Raw genomic sequence first — 27,783 nt, forward strand, 5'->3', positions numbered from 1 at the left:
TATACCATGTTTTCTGATTGTTTTAGGGGTTCAGCACTTCTTTTTTCATAATAGCCTTAATTCTAAATACCATTTTTAACTGAAATCAATTATTGAGCCTCAATAATGATGATAAACATATGGTTCTCTTGTGTGTCATACAGAATTATTTCAGCTTGTTAATGTTCTAAACTATAGTGTTTTGAAGTGGAGAATTATCTCAAATATCCTGTGTCTTTTAAAATTTGATGTATATTCTCTCACTGTCGAATCATGTTTTTTTAAATGCCTGTGCACAGAATTTTGTTCTATCCTTTTTAACACTGATCTGAGAAGGAGATTATATTTTCTCACAGTGAACTTAGTTGTTGGTGCTATTTCATTTATATGTGTACTAAAACTATTTCTCAAAAAAAACCCTTTTTTTTTTACTGAGATATTTCTGTACATACAAAATATTAAATCCAGCAACTTTATATGTTTGGGGATTAATGTGAAATAGGTAAAATGCAGTAAATGTTAAAAAAATGGTCTACTTTTGCTGGATTAGTACTTCTATTAAATCCTGGAGTGTGAAACATGTAAGTTGTATTTTTAATTACTATAAATTGCTTTTTCTTTACTGTATATGTTGTTATTAATATTTCTTAATCATCTGCCCCGCTAAATTTCGAAATACCCATTATGGAAGGAGATATTGTAAGAGCTACTACCAGAAGATAAACTTCTGTGGATGATAAAATAAATTTCTTGTACTGGATGCTTAGCAGTTGAACGTCTAACTCCACATACTTTAAAAACCTACAGTGATATACACTCATATATGTAATATCATTTTTAAATGTATTAAATAATTACATATTTTTCACTACAGGTGAAGTGTGATCAATACTGGCCAAGCAGGGGCACAGAAACTTACGGGCTAATCCAAGTGACCCTTTTAGACACTGTTGAATTGGCAACGTACTGTGTTCGTACATTTGCACTTTACAAGGTATATATAGTTATATATACATACACTATACTTTAAATGTAAACAAGTTTTTCCCTTCCCTTCCCTTCCCTTCCCTTCCCTTCCCTTCCCTTCCCTTCCCTTCCCTTCCCTTCCCTTCCCTTCCCTTCCCTTCCCTCCCCTTCCCTCCCCTTCCCTCCCCTCCCCTCCCTTCCCCTCCCCTCCCCTCCCCTCCCCTTCCTCCCTTCCTTCCTTCCTTCCTTCCTTCCTTCCTTCCTTCCTTCCTTCCTTCCTTCCTTCCTTCCTTCCTTCCTTCCCTCCCTCCTTCCTTCCTTCCTTCCTTCCTTCCTTCCTTCCTTCCTTCCTTCCTTCCTTCCTTCCTTCCTTCCTTCCTTCCTTCCTTCCTTCCTTCCTTCCTCTTACTTTCTTCCACCACCCTGCCCTCCTTCTTCCTTTTGCTTCCTGACTTCCCCGCCTGCCTTTCTTCCTTATTTCCTCACTCCCTTTCTTTCCTTTGCCTCCTTCCACTTTCCTGCCTTATTTCCTCCTAACAGCACCAAACTATGAGAGGACTTCTAGAGACCGAGTGTATTTTTCTTATAGCATGGAGTTTTGTAAGTTAATACAGAGTTCTCACTAAAAAAAAACATTGAACTGAATGAAATACTGGCTAAAACTCTGGCACTTGTTATGATGCATTACTGTGCATTATAGTTAAAGCCCTTACATTGTTTCAGTCATGCAATTTAGAATAAAAGAAACATTTCCTTCTGTAGTTTGACTTTCATTTCTCTCTGGACCCAAATGTGGTTTAAATACACTTCACTGGTATATATGCTTCTGCAGTTGTTTCATTGAAAAGTTCTAAAATCACATCAAGTGGCAGTTTTGTGATTGTTCTTTCATTTCTTAGAACGGTTCAAGTGAGAAAAGGGAAGTGAGGCAATTCCAGTTCACTGCCTGGCCCGACCATGGTGTCCCAGAACATCCAACACCCTTCTTAGCTTTCCTGCGACGAGTCAAGACCTGCAACCCACCTGATGCTGGACCTATGGTTGTACATTGCAGGTAGGCCCAGAATTTCTACCAAAGCATCTTATGTCAAGATTACTGCTTTCTGTTTTGTTGCAGACAAAACCATTATCTTCTTTCAAAGATACTTGCAAGTCTGTCAAAGAGAAAGATGGTTGCATTGCAAAGTGTGGACCTGAGTATGGCACTGCCAGCTTGAATGGGCCAGAGTTATTTTCTTTGGTTTGTGCAGGATATTTTAGAAAGGTTCATAGGACATGGAAGATAGACATTTAATGTTTATTGAAACACCAGGGTTAAGAATGTGGAAGAAATATAAATAACAATATAAATCTATTTATAAAGTTTGCTGAGTATTTCCTGAATGGAGCCAAATGGTTTTGTATCTGATTTAGAGGATTTTAAAACGTTTTGAGTATTGCTTATAATTATAGATTGCCTTGGCTGTAATTTCATCAGTTTGATTCATATAAAGCATACCTCCAAAGGTACTCAGCAGCAAAGATGTTATACTCTATATCAAAACCAAAATTAATAGAAGAAATGAATCCTCCCACTCTGGGAAGGCAGTTAAGTTAGTATAATTACCTAAATTCTCTAAACGCAAAAATAGAGGAACTAAATTAATTGTTGAGTCATACAGCAATTCACTGGAAAAGACGAAATAAAATACAAAGCTTATTATCACTCAGTGGTACTGTTGAAATACAAGGTTATTATTTTCTCTTTGTCATTGGTTATGCATGCAAATTTCAGTGAAAGTGGTGGTCAGGTTAGGTAGTATGATTTGATACTCTTGAGGGACTTTTTTCCCCTAATTTCCTATTAATTTATTTATTGGTAATCTAAAACATGCATACCCTGGTAGTAAATACGTTGAAGCTCTTTGTCTTATGTATAGCTTCTTGAAACATTAAGTTACTGAAGTCTTACAGTGGTAATGTTAATGTGGGTGTCTATTTTCAGGAATATTGTAGCAACATTATATTTTGAGATTTCTATTGCCTTATTTTGAATTTGACATTATTAAATAGGTAAAAAAGTCAGAAGAGGAACAACAGAGCATTAGGACAATTTTTTTAGGTGAAAATATATGCCTTTCATTTGACAATATTCACATTCAGTTTGAAATTAAAGTATTGAATGTGCCTGAACATTTCATTTCAACCTCAGAAGAATTTTCATTTTATGTTGAAACAGAGAAAATAAACAAGTTTTGTATGTAATTTATTTTTTTCATAGAATCTGCTGTCTGATTTTTCTTTCCTCTCTTCTCTGTCACTCACTTTGTAAATATCTGCATTTCACTCATTCCTTTGTTTCTCATCCTCAGTCATTTCACTTTTTAATTTTTTTTTTCTCTCCAGTGTCTAGACTGCTGTATATTCCATGGACTCCTTTAATTACATTCTATTTCTGTCCTTCAATTACACTGTATTCTCAAACTCATTTCATGTTTTTTGCCATATTGTGGAACAATTTCAACATGAAGTATGATCCTACATGTCGTACTATTTTCTCTGAAGAAAGATCATTATTCTAATGGTAGCATTCTTCTGCCAGTTTTTGCCATGCATCACCTTTCACTTCTAGTAGTCATCTTATAGTTGCCTTCTAGTAGTCACCCTATTCCACTAAGGTATTTTATCTATTCTTGACAAATGTCTTGGTTTTCATTTCTTCCTTTGCTGGCCCCTACTCTGCCTCTGCAGCCTTTTAAAAATGTCCTATTTTCCTTGTTCTCTGTGTTATCTGTCACTGCCTCCCATTTTGTGTTCAGGACTCCCTAAGTCCCTTTTCATTAAAGCTCAGATACAACCACCATTAGATATTAAAGTATTTCAAACTTTATCCACTAGAGAAAAAAAAAATAATAAAAAAAAAAAATATATATATATATATAATACAAGACCATATCTTGTATCCTTTGCCTGTGGTAGGCAGTGCTTTTCCAAGTTATCCCACTGAAGGAGTAATCTGAGTTCACTCCCCAGTGGAAATGTGGGATTCATAGTGGGGTGTGTCAGATATCTGAGACAGCACTGATACTTTTATGTTTCTTCCAGAACCTAACAAACTGTCAGAGCTCAGTAAATTATAATAATGACATGTTAGAAGTATAAATACAAGAAAGTTTACCTTTCAAAATATGTGTGGTAGAAAAAGAGTAGGTATGAAGAAGCTGTGGAAGTATATTTCTGCAAAGCTATGAACCCATAAAAACCTGAAAATAAAAACTAGTAGTAGCAACTAAGTACAGGGAGAAGCTAGTTGTCTATAATATTTCTGTGAATTTAGCTCGGAGTTTTTTGCTCAGAAGCTGAGCTCCTTTTCACTTTTGATTCAGGTCAACACCCAGTAAAAGCAACAGGAGCGTGCCTGGGTGAGGAATAAAATAGAGGCAGCTATCTGCATTTTCATCCTTGGAGAGTAACCTCCTATTTATTCTGTATTTATAAGTTGGAATTGCACGTGAAAGATTTAGTTCAAACTTCTCCCTATTGCATTTTCCACATAACAGTTGTCTTTCAGTCCACTTCATCTTAAGAGATTAAGAGGTTTTTCCTGTTTCTGTGGTGGTTTTGGGATATGGCTATATATCTATAGAATCAAGGTCACTGGAGATCTGGTTCGTGAGTGTGGACCCTGACCAATTTGTATCAAAGCCTCGCTAGCTGATAAGCCAGTTTAATATCCTGTTACTAGGATATGGTTATGTAATGTATGAAGAATTTATTTAATAACTTAGAATCACAGAATCATAGAATTTTGTAGGTTGGAAAAGACCTTGAAGATCATTCCCAACTACACCAGATCCCTCAGCACTATGTCGACCCGACTCTTGAATACCTCCAGGGATGGGGACTCTACCACCTCCCTGGGCAGCCCATTCCAACGCCCAACAACCCCTTCTGGAAAGAAATGCTTCCTAATATCCAGTCTAAACCTCCCCTGGTGTAATTTGGGGCCATTCCCTCTTGTTCTGTCACTTATTACCTGGTTCAAGACACTCATTCCCAGCTCTCTGCACCCTTCTTTCAGGGAGCTGTAGAGGGCGATGAGGTCTCCCCTCAGCCTCCTCTTCTCCAGACTAAACACCCCCAGTTCCCTCAGACGCTCCTCGTACGACCTGTGCTCCAGACCCTGCACCAGCTTCATTGCCCTTCTCTGGACACGCTCGAGTCATTCAATGTCCTTTTTGGAGTGAGGGGCCCAAAACTGAACACAGGAATCGAGGTGCGGCCTCCCCAGTGCCAGTACAGGGGTCAGATCCCTTCCCTGTCCCTGCTGGCCACGCTATTGCTGACACAAGCCAGGATGCCATTGGCCTTCTTGGCCCCCTGGGCACACTGCTGGCTCCTGTTCATCGGGCTGTCAATCACCCCCCCAGGTCCCTCTCTGACTGGCAGCTCTCCAGCCACTCCTCCCCAAGCCTGTAGCACTGCTGGGGGTTGTTGTGGCCCAAGGGCAGCCCCCGGCATTTGCCCTTATTGACACTCCCCCAGTTGGGCTCAGCCCATGGCTCCAGCCTGTCCAGGTCTCTCTGCAGAGCCTCCCTGCCCTCGAGCAGATCAACACTCCCACCCAACTTGGGGTCATCTGCAAACTGACTGAGGGTGCACTCGATCCCCTCGTCTAGATCATCAATAAAGGCATTAAACAGGACTTGCCCCAAAAAACGAGCCCTGGGGGACACCACTCGTGACCAGATGCCAACCAGATTTAACTCCATTCGCCACAACTGTCTGGGCCCGGCCATCCAGACAGTTTTTTATCCAGTGAAACGTGTGCCCATCCAAGCCTTGAGCATTCATTTTTGCCAGGAGAATGCTGTGGGAAATTGTGTCAAAGGCCTTACTGAAGTCAAGGTAGACAACATCCACAGCCTTTCCCTCATCAGGTCGCCTTGTCATAGAAAGAGGTCAGGTTTGTCAGACAGGACCTGCCTTTCATAAACCCACGCTGACTGCACCTGATCCTCTGGTTGTCCATTACAGGACTTTTATTGGCACTCAAGAAGACCTGCTCCATGACCTTCCCCGGCACCGAGGTCAGACTGACAGGTCTATAGATTCCTGGAACCTCCTTCCTGCCTCTCCTGTAGATGGGTGTCACATTTGCCACCCTCCAGTCCAATGGGACCTCCCCAGTCAGCCATGACTTCAGGGAAATCATGGAAAGTGGCTTGGCGAGCACATCTGCCAACTCTTTCAGCTCCCTTGGGTGTAACCCATCCGGTCCCACAGACTTGTGTGCATCCAAGGGGTGCAGCAGGTCTCTGACCACTTCCTCTTTAACTGTGCTGACCTCATTCTGCTTCCCCTCCCCATCTCCCAGCTCATGAGGCTGGGTGTCCAGGGAACAGCCAGTCCCACTGCTAAAGACTGAGGCAAAGTAGGCGTTGAGCACCTCAGTCTTTTCTTCATCCTTAGTTACCATGTTTCCCTCTGCATCCAGTAAATGAGGAAGTTTTTTCCTAATCCTGCTTTTGCTATTAACAAATTTATACAAATATTTTTTATTATCTTTAACAGTTGTAGCCAAGTGGAGCTCTAGCTGTGCTTTGGCTCTCCTAACGTTCTCCCTGCATAGCTTCACTACATCTTTACAGTCTTCATGAGAGACCTGCCCCCTCTTCCAAATGCAATAGATTCTCCTTTTGTTCTTGAGATCCAGACAAAGGTCCCTGTTTAGCCAGGCCAGGCTCCTTCCCCAGCTGCTTGTTTCCCGGCTCAGGGGAACAGTCTGCTCCTGTGACTTTAAGACTTCTCTGTTGAAGTATGTCCAGTCTTGCTGAACTCCCATTTCCTTCAGGGCAGCCTCCCAAGGGATTTTGTTAATCAGTCTTTTGAACAGGTCAAAGTTAGCCCTGTGAAAGTCTAAGGTGGCAGTTTTACTAACCCCTCTCTTTGTTTCTCAAAGGATCGAAAATTTGATTGCTCATGGTCACTGCACCCTAGACAGCCTCCAGCCTTTACTTCCCCCACAAGCTCTTCCCTGTTCACAGAACCAGGTCCAGGAGGCACCTTCCCTGGTCGGCTCACTCACCAGCTGTGTGAGGAAGTTATCCTCCACACATTCCAGGAACCTCCTGCATTGTTCCCTCTCTGCTCTGTTGTGCTCCCAGCAGATATCTGGGATGTTAAAATCCCCCACAAGAACGATGACAAGTGACCGTGAGATTTCTCCCAACTGTTTATAGAAATCTTCATCCACCTCACTGCTTTGGTTGGGAGGTCTATAGCAGACTCCCACAGCAAGATCTGCTTTATTGGCAGGCCTTAACCTTATCCAAACACTCTCAACCCCGTTATCACTAGACTTGATTTCTGAGTTCTCATAGCATTCGCTAACATACAGGGACACTCCACCACCTCTCCTTCCCTGTCTGTCCCTCCTGAAGAGCTTGTAGCCATCGATGGCAGCACTCCAGTCGTGTGAGGCATCCCACCTCGTTTCTGTGATAGCTACTGTGTCATAGCTCTCGTGCTGCATCATAGCCTTAGAGTGTGCTTAGTGGGAAAAAATCTGAGGTGAAAACACGTGACAACTGAAGAACACACCCTGTACACATTTGCCTGCGTTCTACTCACATAACAATGACCAGAAAAAAAGCATGGTTTTAACTGGTAAAATTAACAGTGAAGAGAATGTAAATATTAAATTTCAAAATTACTAGACTTTATAAGACTTTCTGATAAATGCATGTCAAACAAATGCAAGTGGAAGTCTTCATAACAAATTTTGTGTGATGAAAGCAAAGAAAAATACAGAATTGTATGATCAGAATTTATGATAACTTTAGTAGTCATTTGTTACTAATATCCATGCACAGACATTTTTTCGTGTTATTTACACATCTACTTTTGATATTTAACAATTTGGTTGCCTGTGCAGTATTGAATTTGAGGCTAATACAGAAGTCAAAAATGTGTTGAGTGACGTTGTATGTACATTCTACCATTCAAAGCTCTTACTTGTGCAGAAAAGTTTATAGATTTTTAAGCTGAAAAGCTAATTAAAATATAATTAAAGCTGTGTTATTTTTAAAAAAGAAATAGATCATTGCTGAAAGGATTGTGAAGCACCAAAGGTAACATCAAGGCCTAATACAAATGCAGATTTTTTTATTTATGTAATCAGATATTCTGACAGGACTATGTGTATGAAAAAGGTGTAGTGGTAATAATATAAATGTATACTACCATTACACTCTTTTTCCAGGAAAAGATCTATACTTTTCTGTCTATATTCACCAGGAAAGGTAATTTAACAAAGCCCAGATCAAGGTAAAGTTAAATTTAGAAATATATTTGTTATACACTGCCATGTTCTGTCATCCTTGCTTGAGTTACTAAGCTAGATACAAAAAAAAAAAAAAAAAACAAAAAAAAAAAAACACGCACACAAGAAATTTAGAAATCCCATCCTGTTTGTAGATACTTTTCATAATGTATGTTCAAATCTTGACTTGGTTTATTTAGAATAACTTGTCTGAAGTTTTTTCTATGGTGGTTGAAATACTTGATGCAGGTAGATGCTTTCTAATTGAGACTGTTATATTTTAAGACTGTATCTTTTCAGTCCTTTTGCAGAGAAGTTGAGTAATATCACAATCCAACTGGTGTCTACGCATGACTTGCCCTAATTTCCAGAGCTGATCAGAAAAAAAGGGTTTCTTTAATGACAAAATGCAGGCTTAAACCCTAGGATTCTGCATTGGTGAGGCTATAATGTGTAGTCTAATGATAGTGGAGAAAATACGTGTTTTTGTTTGAAGTTGGATTAGTGCAGGAAAACAGGTGCTAATCAGATCATAGTAAAATAGCACCAGAGGCTGTTTGAAGCTTTATGCTCTCTGTTTTCAAAACATCACACAAACTTTAGTAGTTGGTTCAGTAACAATACATAAATGCTTAATATGTAAGTGCAATCCCATATGTTTGAATCTGGTTTTAATACCAGCACCAAGGGGCTTACCTTTAAGATACTTCATCAAGTTCAAGTTAATTCTGAAAAAATAAAGAAGACAATATGAACTTGTGTTTCTTAAAGCAGAATACTTTCCTAATTTTTGTTAAATGTTCCAGAATAAAAAATAAGAATTAAAAAAAAAAAATCTAAACCAATGATTTTCCAGTGGATTGTTTTACTTCATCTCTGTATCTTTTGAACCTCCTTACTGCAATTGCCACATGCGTCACAAATGCTGATCCTCTAATCCTGGCAGTGAGTAGGCTGCAGATGACTGCCTATCCTTTTTCATGGTGGGGGGGAAAAAATACCCCCAGCATATATTCAGAAATCTCTCAAAGAAGATTGAAAAATACTAAAAGCTTCCTCATCCCTTCCCTCTCCCCACCCTGAGAACAACTCGGGATCTTTCCTAACTTCCCCGTACAGCTGAAAGCTCTGGAGAGGAAAGATAGTAAATGCATTTTCAGATTACAAGTATTTTAATATCACAGATATTCTAAACTTTCTCTGCTTTACCCATGTCTTTATCCAGCAGCTATTGGGTTACTACTATATATTAGACTGTGATGAGTATAATCCATATACAAAAACACTGTAACAGTATTTCCTCTCCAGCTGTTAGATGTCAGTCACCATATATCTCATTAAGACAACTTTTTTCTCAAAGTCTTCATTCACAAATACAAAGCAAAGGGAGGGGGTTAAAGCTGTTGTTCGAGTCCCTTCTTAAAGCAATGCATGACCCTGCTTAGGATGTTTAGTTCCTCTTAATATAAAAATACAACAATGAGTAAATGTCCACGTTTTTCACTGTATTCCATTTGAATTGATAGTTGCAGTTTCTGCATAGTCAGAGTAACTGACTGAGAGTAATTTCATTTCTACACATACTTTTCTTTGTGGGAGTTATTTAATTTCTACATGTACACCAAGGCTTGCAGAGTTTGATACCCCGGAACTTGATCTCTTTAAGGAACTGGAACTGGATTCTCTTCAATTAGAAATTTTTGGATGGTTATTCTGTCTTCATTTAGTTGTTGGAATTGTAGAATCTGCTGAAAGATGATAAAGAGTCTAGGAGAAAGGTTGATAAATGCTAGCAGGCAGAAACAAAAACTGATGTCCCACCAGCACACTGATTTAGGTGTCATTAGAATAGCAAGATACTACTTGATAATCTCTTGTGTAATGAATGTCATCACAGAGAGGCAAGAGTTTGGACTTGCATTCATATTCTCACCATATAAACTTTCAAGGTTTTGAAAATTTAGATTCCGAAAGCTTCACAACTGTAGACCCTGGCTGGTTTATGGTGAGCATACAAGAGTTTTCACCTATTTACTGTGCTATGATCATTAGATGATACAGACAAAAAGTAGAGTCTCCATCTGTATGCTGATAGAACTAGTGATGGATGGGTAATGTTGGATGGTTTTTTAAATTTCAAATTTGAGTGTCATTAACTAGGATCATCTTGACTGCAAATATGCCAGTTACCTTCCCAAACTAATCACTCTTTAAATTAAGGTCAGTTTGAATCTTAGTAGCTTAGGTCTCTAATTGTTTCCTTAAATTTAGATGCTCACATATGAAAATCTAAAAGAACATGACAAGGATTACCATACAGTAGTTAGTGTGTCAGTGTGCAGGGTCCTTAAAGGTTGGCTACAGTACCTGATATTTTTAATTTTGAATAGGAAAAAGCTATGCCTCATTATCTAGAAAACCTCTGTGAGATGTCAAACACCAGCAAACTGATGCTGACCTACTTTCAAGTTTTATCTTGTTAGAAACCAGTCCTTCACAGCAAACCAACCTTTTCTAAAACCTGAACTGAAGCTGCTGTATGTACAGTATGTGCTTCCATTGTTTACACACATAAAAACTCAGTAAGTATCACTGGAACCATTATTAAATTCAAAAGCATACAAATAATAAATAATAGCGGTGTTTCTTCATGCAGGTTCAAATAATGGAAAATACCTGCTTGTGGTCTTGTGATTAAATCAGTCTTATATGTATAAAGCCATCTTTGGTTGGCATTTAGCCTGTGGTTCAGGGGATTATACCTCCACTGCTGTGACTCAGGGCTGGATTATCTTTTGAAATTCTAACAAACTGCTATGACTGCATAAGGTAAGATTTTGTTCCCGTTAGAAGTCAGAAGTCTGTAAAGGAACGTAGTGAATGCTATTAGTAGATACAATCAGTGGTCTGTCTAGGCCAGTATCACAATGCCAAATGTGAGAACTTTCAGGGGAAAGTATACAACTCCAACGTCAACAAAATTTCAGTAAAGTTTCCTCCCCAGCAGCAAGCAGTGACTAGTTCAGCCCTACTTCATGAAGACTTTAATTCTTTTCCCCTGCTATTCCTTTAGCTACCTAGAGAAAATGGTGGATGCTTTACTGTTCATATTCATGATTCTACATTTTTAAAGAACAAAACCAGACATTCTTATCTTTGGCATTTTGCCTTGTCATTCTCTGACAAGTAGTTTCACACATCATGTTAGAAGATACCTATTTAGTGTTATTTTAAACATGTATCTCTTCATTTCACTAAATGTATTTGGCTAAAGGGAGAAAAAAATAACGTTCTTTAATGCTGGTTCTTGTTTTACATGTCTACAACGTTCCCTCGCATTCATCCATTGTAGCAAACTAGCACAGTGAAATATCCTACTGCTTCAGTACTTGCAATATGGAGGGAGATGGCAGGGAATCCTCACATCGCTAGTCTTTTTGCTAGTTTACTCTGCTCCCTTGCTTGTGACGTACCCCTTTTCTGTAGCCCTAGTAACAGTAATTTTTTTTTTTTTTTTTTTTTTTTTTTTTTAGTTAAGAGGTCAAGGCAGCAAAAGTAGTTTCAAAATTATTCCACGTTTCTTGCTAAGTTGTCCAGTGGAGGTACTGAGGCCTAGTTTGGATTCAGCCAACAGTTGAGCATGTCTCCTGGAGACTGATGACTTTTCACTCAGTGAAATAACTTGCCCCTTATTAAAGTGTGATAATTTTCCATAAGATGTTTTTAACAGAAGCAATGCATTTTCCATGTGTTATCTCAAATTACAAAGATGTTGGTGCTGATAATTATTTCCATATATATATTATCATGTCCTACAAGGCCTGTAATTTCCTTTGACCTAAGCTGTAGTTTGATACATTATTTGATCAGCACTCTTCGTGAGTAATTTTATCCATATGTATTTAGTTAATTGGTTATTTTTCTCCCCGCCCATGTTTATATATAATATACTCTACAAAGGAAAAGGAAATCTGACTGCTTGCAGCTGAGTTTAGTAAAAGAGCAATTAGGTTCTATCAGATCCAGCAGCTGTCTGTAATGAATTCTGAATTAAAATTATGAGTGAAGAAAAGAATCCAGCCATCTGCAAGAAATGTGAAAATATTTTTATAACCCAATAGCTGAATTCTGGAAAGGAGTATTTCTGAGATTTCCCAGCTGTACCTACAGTAAACTCCAGAATATCCATGGACACACAGTATACAGTACACATTGTATCAACTTGGCTACCCGAGCATGTTTGGCTAACTTCGAACAGGCTGTATTTTTATCTAAAGTAATCAGCATAAAAGCCTCTTTAAATCATCTCCCTGTATCTCTAGAAGTAAAACTCAGTTTTAAAAATAGTCCTGTTATCTTCTCATGGATGCTTTCCAATCAGTATTCTGCACTTGAATATTAATCTTTCTTCGTTTTTCATACTTTTATAGATTTCAGGGTCTCATCACTTATTATCAGATTTTGTCAATGACTGCTGTTCCAAGTGAATTCTACATTGTGGTGTCTATTTTGGTTTTGTCACCTGAATCTTAAAAATAGTTTTGAATTGTTTAAAACTTATCATAATACTATCCAAGCTCATTTTACAGCTACTTTAAAACTTTTACACCAAAACCCCCATGATTTTCATTATAACTTGTCCACAGTATTTGCTCATGAAGTTCAAAATTCTGCAAAAAAGAGATTAGCGTCCAACCTCTAAATGACAAATTTTCATTAAGAAATGTGAAATGCTTAGTGGTATTAACCTCTCACCACCTGATTTTCTACCATGTTACAGAGAATTCATGCTGGTGTAAAAACTGCTGAGGTTGAAGAAAAGAAACATTAGAAATAGTACCAATAACCAAGCTCTTCAGCTGTCAGTGGAGTATTGTCCAAGATATTAAAAAGGGTGTTTATTATTTTCACCACTTGGTCTAAGAAAACAGAACCTATCAAGAGCCTTGATATGAGCTGATCAAAGAAGCCTCATATCTTTTTCCTCTCTATTTTCTGCTGTGTAACATCTCAGTGCATTATTACCATATTGCAATCATTTCAGTTTAAACCAAATCTAAGGTGTCACGATCCCATTTGTCTTATCCTCTGAATGTAGCCTCTAGGTATATCAGTTCTCCATGGAAAAAGAAGGGACAACTTGAGATGGAGATCCAGAAACAGTAGGTGTGTTACTTAAGTCCCATGAGCTTCAAGCTTGAGGACTAATTTCTGGTTATTTCCAAGCTTTCAAAATAGGAGAAAAAAAGAGAAAAAAGGAATCCAGTTCACTGAGGGTTTTGAAGTGTGACTAGTACTGAAAAAAAAGCCCACGTGGACTCAAGACACCTAGTACTATGTCTTCTTTCTTGCTTTGTACTAACAGGTGAAATACTGTGTCCAGATGAGAATCTGGATCCTCATCACTGTTCTGTCAATCTAAAACCCAAGAATAACAAATGGGAAATTGTAGAGTTCTGACTTTAAAAACAGGGATCCAGAGGGCAGACTGTATTATGAGAAAGAAAAACTTTTTGATTGCAATAGGTATACAAACACGTAGAATCAGGGAGGAGTCTAGAAGGACTCTTGAAACAAGGAAGGACCTTAGTGTTCAGCAAGTGCTTTCAAGGTCATCCTGTTATCCAATATGGCAGAACACATTTCTTCTCACCTTCTCTTAATTCATTTTCAGATAGCATCAGTTCACCTTCCTATTTCGCACAGGTAGGGTACAGGTAGTTCTTCTGCATGTTACACATGAAAATGTAATCAAAGCACAGAAATATGCAAAAGTACAAAACAACTCCTCAAAATGTTCCACCCTGAGAATGCAAACTAGGTTGAAATGCAAAGAAAGTAGTTGTTAGCAGCAAGCAGCATAATTTCTGCTCATTGACTTCTTTACTGTGCTGTAATCTTCACTTTACTGATGACAGGATCACAGTGTACTTCCTCTTAGAAATTACCCAGAAGTATCATTTTCTGTGTATACAGCTGTTCATGCGTGGATCTGTCTTTAATTGAAGGTAGCAAGTCATAGTAAGATGTGTTTTTAAAATTAACCTCAAAATACATTATTTTTCTAAACTCATTTCACTAAACTCTATTTCAATAAATTTTAGATCTTTCTTTCTTTATTGGAATGCATAATGACAAGAATGCTTCATGAATGCATTGTACAGTACAAAGACTGTAAAATACTCACTGAAAATCAACAAATCTCAAAGAGGAGATATATTTAGGATAGTTAGTCTTTGATGCTAAATACAGAATGCAGTACACTGAATATATACAGAAGAAAATGAGGAGGATATCTGAGAACTGGATTAATTTTTAAATTAAAAATTCATAGTAAATCTTGTCCACAGATAAAACAGTTGTGAGAGACGAGAAGTGGGACGTGACAACAGTACAGAGAAAATACAGTTTATTCTAATCTCTTTATATATCCAAGTAATTGAAATCAGGTGATATAGTGGTTTACAGCAAGGTGCATATAGGAAAATCCTCTATGAAAAGCAGGATTATTACACGTATTGCTATATAAAATCAACAATCAACTCTGAAGGGAAACTGATATAAGAAAAATAAGTGGTATGAAGTAGAGTCAATGAACTTCAGATGTCATACTGTGTAATTTCTGCTATATTCCTTCTCACAAGAACAATAAGAGATCTTATTTTCACCTACAATTCATGATTTCAGTAAAGAAGCAGGCAGAAGTGCTCTGTGATATTCTGTCCCTTTTAAGGAAAAAAACAAAAAAAAAGCATGGATCAGAAATAGTGCTGTCCCTTTTCAATGACATAGTTCTGAAAAGTATTAAGTACCCAAAGGCAGAAGTGTTGATTGAATGGAACAGGTCTAGATGATCTAATTAGCAGAGGAGGGGGTGGAATGCTTGTGCTTTCTTTAAGTATGTGGGATCATGAGACCAAATTTAGACAGTGCGTTTAAGATTTTCTCTGAGGACATGTCTGGAATGTTATTTTCTTAGAGTGCCTATCCAAATTCCATCAAAGTCTAATAAAAGGATTTCTGTAGGAGAAGTTGTGTCTGTAATTTGTTGGTTAATAATCCTTAATGGATCCTTTCCTTTGTGAATTTATTTTGGAATCCATGGTATTCTGTAACAATGAGTTTCACAATTTAATTATGTACTACATGAAACACTGCTTCCTGTTTGTTTTAAATTCTCTGTCTCATCATTGCATTTCATGACCCTATTTCTTGTGTTACAAGCAAAAAATGAACAGTTATTTCCTTTTCACCTCCTCCACATAATGCATGATTTTATGCCATTCTTTCATATCTCCCTCTCTCTTGAGTCTTCTCTGCTCTAAACTCAGTTCTCTAGTTTGATTAACCTCGCCTTCATACGCAGTCATCCTCTTTTAGATGTTTCTTCAACCTTATGATTTCTCTACCATTTTTGAGATGGACCACACTGCTTGTCATGAAGCCATATGCAAGGACCACCCTTTGGTTTGCAAAATGGCCTGAGAATGTCATTCAAAGGAAAATTTACAGAATTCTTCAGTAAGCAGTGGATTCACAGGGTGATGACTGAATGAATGTGTGAGTGAATAAAGATGTCAGACAAAATCCTTCCAATTAGTTCTAAAAAAACCTCCTAAATGTAATTGCAGTGCAAAAATTTAACTACAGGTAAATTTGCTGACACATTTTAAAAGTGTGCTCAGAAGTTACCTGTGGTTGTAGTATTTGTTGTTTCAGATGTTATTTTCCTTCACTCCATGACTTTAATAAACTACTTAAATATATTTTACTTTTGTAGACCAACATGGTGCATATTCCTCCACTGCTAATACATAAATTATTCCTAATACTTGTGAGCTATCAGTTAGTGGAGTTGCTCTTTACATTATGCACTTTCACAGCTACCTTCTTGTATTGCTTTGAACCTACATAGGAATCCTTTTGCGTTTCTCTGACTCATGACAGACTGAATTTAAATTCTGGCGAGATGTTTTGAACTGCTGTAAGGGGAAGTCCTTGTTAGAAGTGTCTCTTAAAACATTTTTGTTTTGTTTTGTTGACCATTACTAATGCTACAATTTTATCATGCATGGAAAACTCTGCTTTTAAAATTATTTTAGTAACAGTTATTCCCTGCAGATGCACTTTGTTAGAGAAATTTCTTGGTGGTTTGATTCTGTATGTTTTAATATTTGAGAGTTTGTGTTCATGATGCAATCAGGTAAAACAGCTTTTTATGCTTAATCTCTCCAGAGTGGGACTCACAATTAGACGAACAGATTTACTTCCTGAACATTATTACATTTTGTGTGATCACATGTTACAAAAAAATGGACTTAAATCTGGGGCAGTTATATTTAAAGAATTTACAGTAATGGTAGAATTCTGAGAATGTACAAGCTGAAAGGAAAATTTTCATAAAGTTCAGTAAAGGAAGAAAGTTCTAAGGCTGACTTTTGATTTGTGAGCCTCGTATGCTTTTGCCAGATATGAGGACTCTGGGGAGCTCTAGGCTGATAGTTATCTCCATATAGTGAAAACTTCTGTTTTCTGATTTTTTTCTTCCCTTGTTCATTTTAAGAAGCTTTATGACTTCAATGACAAATATGGTTGCTTTCATGCATAGCATAGACATGAAGAAAATGCAATAGCTAAAGTCTTTCATTTGGTGAAACATTACACCTAAAAATGTGTCATATACCGTACTTGATTGCTGGTGTCCGGCCATAACCACAGTGAGAAGAAAAGAAAGTCATTGGGCACTTGCAGATCAATTCTCAAAGGTCTCATAAGCCAGTACCAGTATTCTGGAAGCAGTCCAGTATCTCTTCTAAAATTAAATTTAAATTTACCTCTTTGCACAAGGTCTTTATGCTATTTCAGTCAGATGTATCCCTTCAAAAGGATATTCAATGGTTTCATAAGGACTTTTTTGTTGAATCTTGGACAGAGGGGTGATTTTCGACTGTGTTCTAATTTCCTAACAGTAAAAGGAGAAAATAATCTAAATATTACCATTGTCAGAACTACTACAGAATTTCTGTGGGATTGGAATCTAATTAATCATATGAACTTCCTCAATAAAACCCAGGCATTTTTATATGTTTCCCATATCATGAGCAATTTTACATACTTTCAGTTCATAACGCAAGCTTCATTCAATCTGAAACTGTAATATTCAATAAAATTTCCCTTGATATGAGTCAAAAATGTTCTAAATTATTTTTGCTCTATATTTTACTGTCTTTGCTACCAATTAAATGATCTGTGAATACTGGCAATTACACTGCCTGCCTTTGCCAAATCACTGAAGTATCAGTAAAGGGTCATCTTTTAAACAGCTACAAATTAATCACAAAAGCCAACCTTTATCACATCCATACAGTGATTTTAATGTGGAATGGCCCCCTTATGCCTCTTAATTTTTCTTTTTGTGAATTGCAGCTATATTGCATCACAGGACATTAAACATGTTTTAGCTCATGGGACTGTTTTTAGAAATTGAAAACAAATGTTATAATAGGATAAATTATAATATCTGAAGCAGTAACAGTTTCCTAGTAGGCATGGCTATTTAATAGACTGCTTAGGTTTTCAGTTGGTAAATGTAACAGTATCTTTCACCGGCTGAAATGGTAGAATTTTTTTTAATTCTGTTTGACAGTAACACCAAAATACCAAGACAAAAGGGCAAAAAAGTCAGTAACAAGTGTAGAATTAGTTTGTGAAATTATTCTCATTAGCTGAATTATCATTGATAGCAGAAAGTAAATAGGAATATATTTTTTTGGTGTTCCAGTGGCGTATTAATGAGGATTCAAACTGCATGGCTTCCCGGCAGTGTATTGTTACCATGTTAAAAGGCTGACTTTTACCATGTTAAAAGAAGAGAAGAAGAAACAGGAGATAAAGATAGTTTCTTGCTCTTGTATAGGAAGCTACTGGAGTCTGGAATTAGAAGCCATGTGAGGGCAAAGAGGAAGGAAGTTGAAATATTCATGGTATTGTTTCCATTTTTACCTGGAAACTGAAAAGGGTAGTCTGGCAGACAGACAGCTCATTTATAATTGGCAGAGTTGGAATGTCCTCAACACCTTATCTTGCTGAATAAAATGATCTGAAGAGGGGTGTGTCATGAGCCCAGTGGAGCCTAATGCCTCAATAGTGTGTCAGCCCCTCCATCCTTATGATGAAAACTTTGGTGCATAGTGATATATTTTAATCTGGTGTCATGATCTTCACAGTCTCTGCATAAATCTGTAAACTAGCAAATATATTCTGTGGTACAATATGCTATTAACTATTCTTTGAGTTTGCTCATGGGAAGAATAAATATATAAATGATAATACAAGATGTGAAGAGAAGAAATTAAAACTGCTCATTCCAGCTGAAAGTGCAAGCTTTTAACTGGGCTTCAAATTTTATAGTTATGGTCGGTAACAGTGAGCCTTTCAATGTTTGATCTGAAAAATAACATATCCCGTTAAAAACATGGTGCTGGAACATTAATTCATTAACACATGATAGGAAGGAGCACCATATTCTAAAATACTGAGAACATCTGCACTGTCAAACATTTTTATTTCTCACTTGGCCTGCACTTTAGTTAGACTGGTAAAAACTAAATGCAAATACGTACCATTTAATGAATGTTTTAAAACTCTGTATAAACCAATCTGACATACAAATGTATGCTACTCATGGTGATTTCTTTGCAATTAAAAGTGAGAGAATTTTTTGAGGTTTTCTCCATTATTATTATTACCAACGTTAAGGTCACTAAGGTTTCCTGGAATGGAGAGCTTTTATTATGAAAGGTAAGTGAACTCCCATTTGGCTAGAATAGCTGTCATTTCAGTCACCTGTATATTTTCTCCCTCTACAACTCCCATTGGTCAATATCATTGATTGATAAATTTTCTTAAGATCAGAATATTGATTAATTCTTGTCAGAGTGGCATCTAAAAAAGTTGAGATTGAGGCATTTGGTCTGTTAGTAGAAGTCCTCAGATCTTTTAAGGAGATCTGCTTTTGGGAAGAGTAACTGATGACAAGAACACACGATTAACAATATGCAAATATGGAATCTTAGAAATAAAACTTACGTCCTGTGAGACTAAAACATCTTTCTGCTCTGTACTTCTTTCTGATTTGGTTGTAATTAAATGCATTTTGCTGGTGATTCTTAAAGTGTCATGCAAGAAATAAAGGTTTACCCTTAATTATCAATTTCAGGATGGGCTTATATTTAATATCTCATGAAAATATAGGAACTGTGAGAAGATCTTGGGTTTTATATAATTGTCCTCTAGAAGCTGTGTTGTAATTATTTTTATTTCTTTCTATCTCTTTAAAAAAAATGGCACTTTGTGGTGTTCTAAAATATCCTTAACTTATATATCTTAGATGTCAATATTTTGAGGGTTTCTAAACCATTGGTTATTATACTACATACTGCATTTTATGTCACTAACTGAAAACAGTTAAGCATTCAGGTCAGAAACTATCATTCATTGTCATGACAGATGAGAATGACACACATGATGTGATCCCAGATATAAAAATGATATACAAAACCCATTGCATTTTACACTGTGCTTTATATCTCTACGTGTACACAGATAGGTGAAACAAAGTTTTCTAAAGTTCAGTAGTAAACATGGCTGCATAAAGACAGTCATCCATCTGAAGATTTGATTCAATACAGCTGGTGGCCAAACATCTCCATAAAAGAATTCCTATAGAGTTTTAGGAAATATGGCTCCATTTAGCACACAAGTTGCCTATTCAGACCTTCAGTGTATTTCTGGTCTTGGGTGTTCTTTAGTCTTTTTCGTATTCTTTCTATATCTTTCCTGTTCATTTGTGTCAAATGTGTAATAAAGGATCATGTATGACTGAGAGTAATCACATCAAGATGAGAACTGTGTCTCTTTTTTTCTCTCCTGGTTGAATAACATTATGCTCAGTAGTTATAAAGGTAGCCCATGCATTTAACAGACAACGCCTTTAAGTCAGGGTGGGAATGACTGAAAATCCTTGAAAGTCTGTCACATTTTGGCAGCAGGTATCATAAAAATAAACTCCTGTTAAGTAGGTCTATTACTGAGACAGGTTTAATTCTCTTATATTCAGCTGAATATTTCATGCTCAAGGTTTATACCTGTGTCAAGCTCCCAGTAGCTGACCCATGTCTTCTTCTAACCTCAAGTCCCTCCCAGCTGGGGAAAACAACTTTCTAGTTCAAGGTTGTTCCTGAGGAATCCCTTACTTTGCAGAGAGCTAAGAAATGTTAGTTTCTGTGGCCTCAAGAGGATTGATGAGACTTCACTTCAGCTCCTGCCTAAAACCAACAACTGACTTAACTCAGAACCTGTGAGGACGCACTAACTTTTCCTCTACCTGAAAAATATTACTTACCCACTCTGGACATTAATTCAGTGCTGTGATTTCAAGCTTTGTCTTTAAGCATATTTTAGTCCTTTTATACTCTGTCCTTTGAAATAATGTGACGATCGAGTATCCTGATCCAGGTTCTAGCCATTCCAGATCTTTCTTACATTTTCCTAGAGATGCAAGACAGACATTGAAGTGGCCAGCTGGGAATTTCCCAGCCTACAGCTAGCACTACATTTCAAATAACAGTATGGGCTGGCTAAGTGAAAGAGCAGGACAGAACAAACTATGTTAATAGGAGTCCCACTGACAGAGTTGTGAGAGGGATAGAAAGTTTACCTCCAAAGCATGATAGAAATATGTAAGAGTCACTTTCTGTAACATTACTGCTTGCCAGTAAATTCACCTCTGTAAACAGAATAGCAGCAACAGTATGTTTAATGAGTTAGAAATCATGCTACAGATAAAGCTTGAATTCTTAGAGTGTTCATCATCTCTAGTAATTTCCATTTCTAAGAACATATATTTCTAGAACATGTTGCAATGGGGTTTATTTCTATTATTGTCAAGCCTGAAACTGCAAGATGCAAAGATCTCATATAAAAGCATTCCACGTCCTCAATTGCTTGTAATGGGTGTTAAAGGAGTTTACTTATTTCAAGGCACCATCTTTCATAAAAGCTGATGTTCATATTCAGAATAATGTGCTGTTCAAATCAGTGTTACAAAACTTTAAAACTTGAATGCCATAAAAGTAAGCATAATGCATGAAATAGTCTTTCATGTTTTCCCTCCTGTGTTCGTTTCTTTTAGTGCTGGAGTCGGCAGGACTGGCTGTTTCATTGTGATAGATGCCATGTTAGAGAGAATAAAGCATGAAAAGACTGTAGATATTTATGGCCACGTAACTCTAATGAGAGCACAGAGGAATTACATGGTTCAAACTGAGGACCAGTACATCTTTATCCACGATGCGCTGCTGGAGGCAGTGACATGTGGAAATACCGAAGTGCCAGCCAGAAACCTGTATGCATATATCCAGAAGCTGACACAGATAGAAACAGGCGAGAATGTGACAGGAATGGAACTGGAATTTAAGGTACTCGGATTTTATGTTGCGGGGAACAAAAACCAAATGGTGTAACACAATACTGCTCTATCCTCCACCAGTTGTTTCTAGTAATCAAATATAAGCCATCGGCAGGCTAAAATTTTAAATTAAGAAGACAATCCCTTGTAACGTGTACAATTCTATCCTCAACTGGTGTGCAGGCAAGAACCATTCAGTGAGGGTGGTTTAACCCTGCTGTTCCTTTATTGTTTCAATAGCTTGAAATGTGTGTTTGTCTAATGGTTTAATGTTCAAATTTGTCCATATGCATTAATGGAGCAGACATTAACTCTTATAAGGTGATAAAAGAATGCAAATTTGTGAATAAGGTGAAAAAAGATTTGCAAATATATAGGTAACGCAGTAGAATATGGAAAAGTATGCATCTAAAATTGAAATTATTTGTTAACAAATAATGAGCAGAGATCATTAGATCTGATAGTGTCATTTGGTTTTGTTATACCTGACCTTAATTACTTTAATTTGCTTTCAACAGCGTCTTGCTAGCTCTAAGGCTCACACTTCAAGATTCATCAGTGCCAATCTTCCATGTAATAAATTCAAAAATCGCCTTGTCAATATTATGCCATACGAGTCTACAAGGGTATGCTTGCAGCCAATCCGAGGAGTAGAAGGCTCTGATTATATTAATGCCAGTTTCATTGATGGATACAGGTACTAATGTTGATGTGTTCTCATATGGGCTGTTTTAAAAGAAACAAAATTTTTAATGCAATTATATTGAAAATAACAAAATTTAGTATTGAAATTTAGTATTGTTAATTATCTGTGCATGTCATATTTGGGTAGTTTTTTTAAATATTAATAAAAGATTTAAATTTTCATCCGTGCAATACAGGAAGAATCTGTAAAAGACATAGAGCCTTAAATGTTACATTTTTACCTTTAAACCATTGAGAATTCCCAGTATGTTTTACGTGCTGAAATTTACTGAGATTTTAAGTATATTCATGATTTGAAACCCATATTTCTTCACAACTATTATGCTTAGAAAGATAGGTAGATATAACATACAAGGAGATACAGTCTCTATGTCAAGGTGATAACCTATGATCTCGGAACACTGATTAAGACTAGACGTAGCTGCCAAGTATTTTATGCATAAGCAGTTATGTAGCCCGCCAGCATCTTCATGACACCATGGAGCAATATGCCCTCAGCTGACTTAAGCAGCTAGTAGAAAAGGCATAGTGGTATAGTTTCCCTAAGGCAGCTTAGGTGTACCTGAGTATCTTTATTGACAGAGATCATGTTCTGAGCCTCTGCTCGTAATTGGAAAAAACCTTCATCTCAAATGTCACCCACAGAGGTGTCTCTGTTGACTGAAATAAGTAAGAATAACATGAACTGGTCATCAGCTTATAAAGCTGCTGATTTTTAGCAGCTTCATGGTAGCTTCTACCAGTAGGATATTAAGGCCTGGAAATACAGTGCAGTCCATTTCTGAATTTTCTTCCTGCCTCACTTTTGCTGGAGGCATCAGGCTGTTGAAAAGGAGTTAATAAAGAAACTGCTTGATGCTATAATTCCTAAACCTAATAGATTGTTAGACAGTTATTTCTACAAAATGAACCACCACAACTAAGTGTTTCTTAAGTGCTTTTTACAGCACACAAAATTGAGCTATTAGAGTTACATTAAAATTTAAATAATAATGATAAAGACATACATCATAATATTAACAGAGTAATTTCCTTCTCAAAGTTCTAAAAATAAAAAAACATCATTTGATTAAACAATCATCATGAGCTTCTAATATGCTTATTATTAATAGTATATACATTTTCCTCTAGATAATGTTCACATATAAACAAAGAATGTGTATCAATTCACTTTTTTAATTAAAATATTTTTCTTAATTTACTTTTTTTTCAACATAGACAACAAAAAGCTTACATAGCTACACAGGGTCCTTTAGCAGAAACAACTGAAGACTTCTGGAGAATGCTCTGGGAGCATAATTCTACAATTGTTGTCATGCTCACTAAGCTACGAGAAATGGGCAGAGTAAGTACTGCTGTAATACTCCTTTACTAATGCGTTTGTTATAATTATTTCTTATTAAAATATCTAATTGTTATTGAGAATGTCTAAAGATAAAGGAGACTAATTAGGTTCCTTCTTTTGAAATATCAGTGATATTATTGATCACCAGGTGTAAGATTTTCCAATCTGCAAATGTGTTGCAATAGACGAGCTAGATATGTGGGACACAATATTTTATTGTGGGACACACTGAGATTCAAAAACTGCCTGTTGGCATTCCAGACTATGCAAAGAAAGCATTGGTATCTACTGAAAAACAAATATTTCTGTTTTGGAAACTTTGTTTCTGCAGCATCTGATTTTGACAATGTTAAAAGAAAGTGTGGTGGTTTTGATATCTGAATGTCATCTGTGTGTTCTTAGCTCTAAAGTTTCAGCACCCAGTTTACAGTCCTAAACTCATTCAAGTGCTGCTTTTTGTAATGGAAAGAATGAAGCAGTTTGCTACCTGGAGAGGATTACATCAAGATAAAGCCAGTATGTGATAAGTGAAATCTGAGTCAGGGCATATGTCTGGGGAATAGAGATGATTCAGGACATGGTGGATGCAGAGAGTCCTGACTGAGGCCAGGGGGACTTGCTTCAACGGGGAAGAAAGAAAACTGAAGGTGGTCTCAAGATCTAAATTCCATTCTGTATTGAAAATTAGGCTAGGGATAGCTCTTGTCACTGATAAATAATAGAACTGAGCAGAAGTATAAACGAGTTCAACAAGAGAGAACCCCTTTGTAATGCAATATTGAAGATCATTTTTTATTCTAGGTATGGAACTTCATGCTCACAGCAAGACAGATAGTTGATGTTCTTGTCACTAATGGCACTGTCCATGACTATTACACTTATCTGAGTAAAAAAGGTTTTATACCAGTTTATGATAGTGGTCTCGAGTAACAGGGAATAAATTTTGCTTGATTATTTTATAGGAAAAATGCCACCAATACTGGCCTGCGGAGCGCTCAGCCAGATATCAGTATTTTGTGGTAGATCCAATGGCAGAGTACAACATGCCACAGTATATTCTGAGGGAATTCAAGGTTACAGATGCAAGGGTAAGTTAATATGGTAATACACATAAGTTTAAAAGAAAATTTCAATTACTTTCTTTTCCTCCCATTTGTTTTAAATTTTTACTGTTATTAGAGAAACCCTAGTGGTGTACTTTCTACAAGCAATAAACAAAAAGTAGATAAAGTTGTTAGCATTAAATAAATGGGATCTTTGTGCAATAACAGTTGACTTTGCTCAGATCCCTAATAGCTGGGCAGCACAAGTTTGTGAAGTTCTGAATAACTATTTGTGAAAAAATACATTAGATGATTTGAGGACCATTTTCCCTTTTCTCCTCATTTCCCCCTTGATCATTTTTGGGGGCAATTTTTGTCATTTACAGCTGTAAATATGTTGGTTTGCACCACCTGCTAGGCTGAGTGAGTATGAAGGTTAATAAATTGAGATTTAAAAACTGCAGAGCAAATAGCATTCATAAGAAAAGCTTGACAAGCTTTGCACATTATAATTTGATTTTTGGCATAGCATATTTTCAGCACTCTTGTGTATCTGAAGCGTACATACATGCAGCTGTGACCCCAGCATCCTTATTTTCATACTGCATTTCTTATCTGAATTTCTGAGTCGGAAACTGAACACTGATATAAGATTAAATGTACATAAACTATTATAAAATATATTTGGCACTTCTCAGACATTTGATTTCTAGTACTTTAGTCTGCATGGCAGAAAAAATTACTGCTATCTCAATTTCTTTAAGCGCTGGAGAATATTATTTGTTCAAGCAAAATAGCAAGATGTACTGTCCAGGAATAACACGAGTGATTACTCAGAGTTGGCGGTCAGCACCCAAAGTATTAGACTTTCTCATAATTAGCTAGACCGCTGCTTTAAATGTTAGCTTCAAATTAAATTAGGTAGTACTGATAATTTAGGGAGACAGTATTTGTCCCTAACCAAGTCAGCATGTGAATATTTTAATTTGGCAAGTGACTTACGTGTATGTGTTTTTGAAAAGAAACTATAGACACACTGGATCAGATTTGAAATCTAGTAAGGATTACATGACTCATCGCTTCTCTACCTATTTGTGCTTAACAAAAGTGGAGAAGAGCAAGCTCCTAACTTCAGTCTTTAACCGCACTTTTAAGCATAGACAGTCAAAGCCAATTTCACTACAACAGTGGTGACAATTTTCATAGAACATCTATTAAAAATGTATTCCATCTCAACCTGGAAGAAGTCTTATGTGACATAGTTCACCAAGCTCAGATTACAAAACATCAGTGATAACAAAAAGCCACAGATGTAGTAGAAGTGTCTGAAAATAGCATATATTTCCAAAAAGTTCTTTCAAGAGTTTATAAAGGACTGGGATATTTATGAAAGTCTGTTTACTTATAGCTAGCAAGCCAATAAAAAGTCTGAAATGGTCAGGTAACTTAATTTGCCAGAAATAGTTTTATTGGACCTGATATTAATACAACTCTTTTTAAAAGTGCCAAGTATACATGCACCTTGGCAGTCCTGTTGTGACATTTTACTGTCACATATCACTGCTTCTCAAATTTTAAAAATCTCTTTACCTTGATGGTCCAAATTTTTTTAAACAATTCATTGGCAAGCTCACAAGGCCATCTTAAATTTTCTAGGTGTACTGTGAAACTATAGCTCTTTCCAAATTTACTGGAAGTGGTGAGAACTACTTACCAAAATGTACATTATAGTTTTCCTGTAGTTAGGCTTTTGTGCCTGTCACAACAGGTAATTGGGACCATATAACTAGATTGTTGTATTCAGAGAAGAGTAAACGCTGCAGTAGTTGTAACCAGCCTCTCTCTATCTTATCTTCACACCCATCCATAATGTTAGAATATCATCTGTGCTCTGACAGAGCCAAGGCAGCCTATTATTCCTCAGGGACAAGAAAAGAAGCACACTGCCTTTGTAGGAGTCAGCAGCAAGTGTCTGGTGTGGAACTCCCTGTTATTTCTGAAACTGATCTGAGAATTGTTGTAAGGTGAAATTGACCTCTGTAACTGTTTCAATCTACTGCTTCTGACTGCTTTATATTCACTTTCTCTGTAAACTCCAGAGGTCAATATGTTGGAGCAGCCTCATTTAAGGCTAAACTATTAGTGATGGCTGTAAGAGAGTATTATAAATTCTACAGCCTCATTAAAAGACAATTGAATATCCCCTGCAAGGAGCAAGAAGAAATCCAAAGAGTCAGCCAGTCAGTAGAATGATACATTGAAAACCCTCAGCTCCATGTAAGGATCTGAAAGTTCATATTTTGATAACTAACTGTGCAAACTGTCACAATATTTGAAAGTAAAAATTTTAACAAAATATGGCATTTGTATTTGGACTGCTGTTGGCAAACATCTCATTAAAAAAAACACACCACTGTTTATAATGCCAGTAGCAGAGGGAACTGTGTAAGAAACTGCAGATTACTTCCCAATATGCTTTAATGCTAGTCTAACTTCAGAATAACTAGCTTTACTTCTATGCTCATTAAATAGCATTAAGTAATAGAAGTTACTGCCATTAAAACTAAATCAGAACGGTTTTCACAAACTGGCACTAGATTATTGAATTATTATGATCATGAAATACACCAATACAGTTGATTTAGACACAGCTGGAAAAAAAAAAAAAAAAACAAAAAACAAATATCATCAAACCTATTTTCCCACAGAAATTTATGATCTTTCCAATGACAGCCTAGACTTACGTAAAGCAGCATTCTTGTTATCTTTCCTACCCCTAAAAAGTTACTGTTATTTTAGAGTAATTCCCATCAGAAATTGCTGAAGATCTTCCATGTCTTTAACCAACATGTTTCACGTGAGTCAGACTTAAGGTTTTCTTTCCTTACTTTAGAAGAATGGATGGTTAATTTGGAGTGAATCAACCTTTTGTTTTATCTTCTTGATTAATTAATGTCATGTGCCTAAGGCTAGC

General features: G+C 36.7%; 1 protein-coding gene across 18 annotated transcripts in view; it reads left to right on the forward strand.

Annotated features, from left to right (window-relative positions):
• PTPRD (protein tyrosine phosphatase receptor type D) overlaps window positions 1–27,783 on the forward strand; it is a 384,409-nt gene that overhangs the window by 342,872 nt on the left and 13,754 nt on the right. For all 18 annotated transcript variants that reach the window (XM_074932640.1, XM_074932629.1, XM_074932631.1 and 15 more), the window contains 6 exons: window positions 854–973; window positions 1,845–1,999; window positions 21,441–21,726; window positions 22,235–22,413; window positions 23,640–23,766; window positions 24,729–24,854. In XM_074932640.1, the coding sequence (XP_074788741.1) occupies window positions 854–973; window positions 1,845–1,999; window positions 21,441–21,726; window positions 22,235–22,413; window positions 23,640–23,766; window positions 24,729–24,854 (993 nt within the window). The remainder of the gene's footprint in view (window positions 1–853; window positions 974–1,844; window positions 2,000–21,440; window positions 21,727–22,234; window positions 22,414–23,639; window positions 23,767–24,728; window positions 24,855–27,783) is intronic.

Source organism: Athene noctua, chromosome Z (genome assembly GCF_965140245.1).
Source record: "Athene noctua chromosome Z, bAthNoc1.hap1.1, whole genome shotgun sequence".
NCBI lineage: Eukaryota > Metazoa > Chordata > Aves > Strigiformes > Strigidae > Athene > Athene noctua.